This window comes from Apaloderma vittatum, unplaced genomic scaffold (genome assembly GCF_000703405.1).
Source record: "Apaloderma vittatum isolate BGI_N311 unplaced genomic scaffold, ASM70340v1 scaffold35547, whole genome shotgun sequence".
NCBI lineage: Eukaryota > Metazoa > Chordata > Aves > Trogoniformes > Trogonidae > Apaloderma > Apaloderma vittatum.
The window spans coordinates 1,411-4,881 of record NW_009726188.1 but is presented as its reverse complement, the minus strand read 5'-3'; the positions used below and the strand labels follow the sequence as shown (position 1 = coordinate 4,881).

The window sequence follows — 3,471 nt, the reverse complement described above, 5'->3', positions numbered from 1 at the left end:
CGCTATCCAGCTACCCTCATCACTACAAATAAACAACGTATTTCCAGCTTAGATTTACTGATTTCTGCATCTCACCAGAGGGTCCTACTAGAGCTTTGGCATTTATCGGGTATCTTAAAGGTCCCCCTGAGGCAACGTCCCCCGGGTTGGCCCAAAGAGCCCAGGGCAGCTCTGCCCGGGCTGCAGAGCCCCACAGCTTGCATTCCCCCTAAATTCCCCTCAGGAGAAGAGCCCCCAAGGTCCTGGACACCCCTTTCCTCAGCCACCTCCCGAGACGTCCGCATTTCATGCAATAGCTAAAATAAAAAAAATAATAAAATTCGAGTAATAGTGTAAATGTTTCCTTTTTAATCCTGATTTTTTTAAAAGTATGCTTTGTTTTTCTTTCGTAAACATACGCAGAGGAAGACGAGCAAAACAATCCCGCGTCTTTACAAATAAGACAATCTCCCGTATCAGGTCGCTGCTCTCTTCTGCAAATAACATGATTTCCAAATCTTTTCTGGTTCTGTAGTACACACATCGTCTTCCCCTTTGGGGAAGCGCCTGTCAGCGTTGAGTGGCCGGCCCAGCCCTAACCCTCACAATAATACAAAAAAAAAATTTACAAAACGTAAAAAAAACCTGTCTCATAGCAACTGAGACAGACGATACAGGAAAGGGTGAAGAAGAAATTCCCAGGGAAAATTCCAAGCTGCCTGGAGTAAATAGTGGTGCTCCCGTGAAACCAGTCTTTAGGTTTTTAGAAAACAGAACCACAGCTTAACAAGGACTGAATGTACTCGAGTATATACAGTAATTATGTATATATACAGTGATTATGCAAAGGAATTTATCTGCAAGTTTAGGATTATTCTTCCCTGATCGCGGGCATCTGCGAGAAATCCAATGTACCTCATGATTTTGGCAGTCGAGTTGCGTTTGGTTTTTTTGAAGGGGGTGAAAGTTCCTGCAAACCTTTTCCCCCTGTCTTTCCCTGATGTAAAAAACAGCGTTTCCACATAATGATCATATACCTGAAGAAGGTGAATTGGCTTTTTTTCCAGTGCTCACGTCTTTTCGGTCTGGCTCAGAGCCGGGAGTCGGGGTTCCGCGTCTGCGAAGCCCAGCACCGCCGCCCGCGGGCAGCGACCACTCCCGAAAAGTCTCGACGTGCTCAGATCCGCGCAAAAATTTCATTCACATTTCTTGCGAAGGTCCTGCCTAAGCTCTCGGCCGAGTGATGAGGCTTGAGCCTGCCTTCCCGACGGCCAGACAGATCCCAGGGAAGCGTCTCCTCGCTGCGGCTCAGGGCTGGGGCAGGAAACCTGAGGAGAGGAACATGCACAAACCCAGCGGGTTACCTCATCTCTGGAAGGGGCTGCAACATTCAAACTGAACGGGCAATGTATTAAAAGCCTGTGAGATGCAGCAGAGAGGTTTGTCAGGGTCACAGAATCATGAAAGTTAGAAAAGACCTTTAAGACCATCAAGCCCAACCAACGTCGATGGTCCAACGAGCAAGGGAGCAGCTCTCAACCCTTTGCAGCTGGGTTGCTTTGAGGGAGAGTTAAGAAAGAGCAAAGCTTTGCCTGTTTCAAAAAAAAAAAGAAAAACAACCCCAAACCTAAAATATATTTCAGTTTTGAGAAAGGTTTCCCTTAGCCTGTAAGGAAATACATACACACACACGGGTCTGCGGGACCAAACCGCTAAGTCGTCTGTCAGGGGAAGGTGTTAATTAACTGCTCCTAAAATACATAAGAGTGAAGACCCAAACATCTCTTCTCAGGACTTGCAGAGAAGACTAAGAACTGGCTTGGGTATATAACATAGATCCGCTGAGCCATGACAGCGAGGTCATGCTGAGAGCGCTCTCAACGCAGTCAGTGCAAAAATATTACTCGGTTTTTATCGGTTTCTAAAGGGAAGTATGAAAATGCCACAGGAAAGAAAGTCACTGCTAAGATGAGGTGGGAGACAATTGTGACCTAACGTAGCGAAACACGTACCAGCTAATCTGGTAAACTCTCTGATAAGAATTCTTAAAATACAGCTGAGACACACTGATGTCATTAAATAAACGTAACGGGAGGGTGATACCTCGGAGGGCTTGCAGTATCTCGTAGGACGCTTCTTCCCGGAGACACCTGTACAGAGCTTCTGCGGTCCCGTTGCTTTCTTCCCTGTCTCTCCACTTGATTAACACCCTCAATTTTTGAAAATTAACCTCGTTCTCCGTTGCCTGAATCTGCTCGATGTCTTTCATTTTCATCTGAAGGCATCCGATGGCAATCTTCCTCCACTCTTTACCGAACAAAACCGCAATCCTCAGCAGCTGTTCGTCAGTTAAGATTTTTGTTTCGATTCCGCCTGAAAAGGTGTAGGAAAAAGTATCGAATATAACATTGCTCATCTCATCAAACTTGCAAGTAAATTACACTGTTAGCTCTGTGCGTGGCCAGGGCACATACAATGAAGCTGATCTTACTATTCAGATTACGTGGCCAAGAGTGGAAATATTTTTCCAAACCACTACCACCCAGTCTCAGAGGACAAACACCATTTTAGCTGACCCTTACAAAGCAAATTTCCTCGCTGCTTCTCCCCATTTACTTCCTCAATGAACGACAGTGTAGCCAAGCATAGAAATACACAGATTCTGCACCTTCTCCTCCTACGCTTCACTTTTAAAAAGTGAGCTCAGGTTCAATCCGTCTCATAAAAAAAAAGAAAAAAAAAAAAAAGACCCCAACATGTTATTTTAAATGACAAGGAAACACTTTTTACCTGTAGTATTGCCAGTCTTTTGCTTTTTGTTATGGACCTCGTCCTCCTCCAAAATACTGGTGGCTGGTTTCCGCTTCTTGACGCCTAAGAAGCGAGAAAAAGGGGATGTTACTTCTTTCACCATCACTTGAGCTACGCTCACACGCGAGGTACTCGGAGCGTATCCCCGACTTCTCTTCAGATCCACTCACCGCCTGCCCTCCCCTTCTGCTCGTTCTTGTTCTGGTCGTAATGTATCCAGTCACCTGGGCAAAGAGTTTTCAGAGGAAACGAAAGGTGAGGTGGGAATTCCCATCGCTGTGCCCGACACCTGACAACTGTCGGGCACAAAGCCAAGCTGCTGGGTGGAAGCTGAGCTAAGCTTTTAGAGAGTGCGGTGATTTTTCTCCTATTATCTACCCAACGTGCTGCAGCAAGCCCTCTACAACATGCAACAGAGACCGCACGCTATTATTGCATATCCTAATATACAATAGAGACCATACGTTATTATTGCATATTATAATAACAATAGAGACTGCATCTTATTCCCAGTAACTAATAGGAAAGCAGAGCATCACCCTGCAGCCTACGCCGGTTACTCAACACCCACCACACCACCTCCCAGAACTCTTCTCTTTGTGTTTTAATCACCCCCAGCTCCAAACCTCAGGATTTTAACAGCAGGTGCATCTACAGGCTGAATTATACCCAAGCTCCAGC

At 45.8% G+C, this 3,471-nt stretch overlaps 1 protein-coding gene across 1 annotated transcript in view; it reads right to left on the bottom strand.

Moving 5' to 3' along the window:
- Positions 1 to 1,156: 1,156 nt before the first annotated feature.
- Positions 1,157 to 3,471, bottom strand: part of LOC104276772 — a gene marked incomplete at its 5' end in the record, with an annotated part of 3,722 nt that continues 1,407 nt past the window's right edge. The window contains 4 exons of the mRNA XM_009873200.1: positions 1,157 to 1,307; positions 1,992 to 2,352; positions 2,770 to 2,853; positions 2,961 to 3,014. Coding sequence (XP_009871502.1) covers positions 1,157 to 1,307; positions 1,992 to 2,352; positions 2,770 to 2,853; positions 2,961 to 3,014 — 650 coding nt within the window. The remainder of the gene's footprint in view (positions 1,308 to 1,991; positions 2,353 to 2,769; positions 2,854 to 2,960; positions 3,015 to 3,471) is intronic.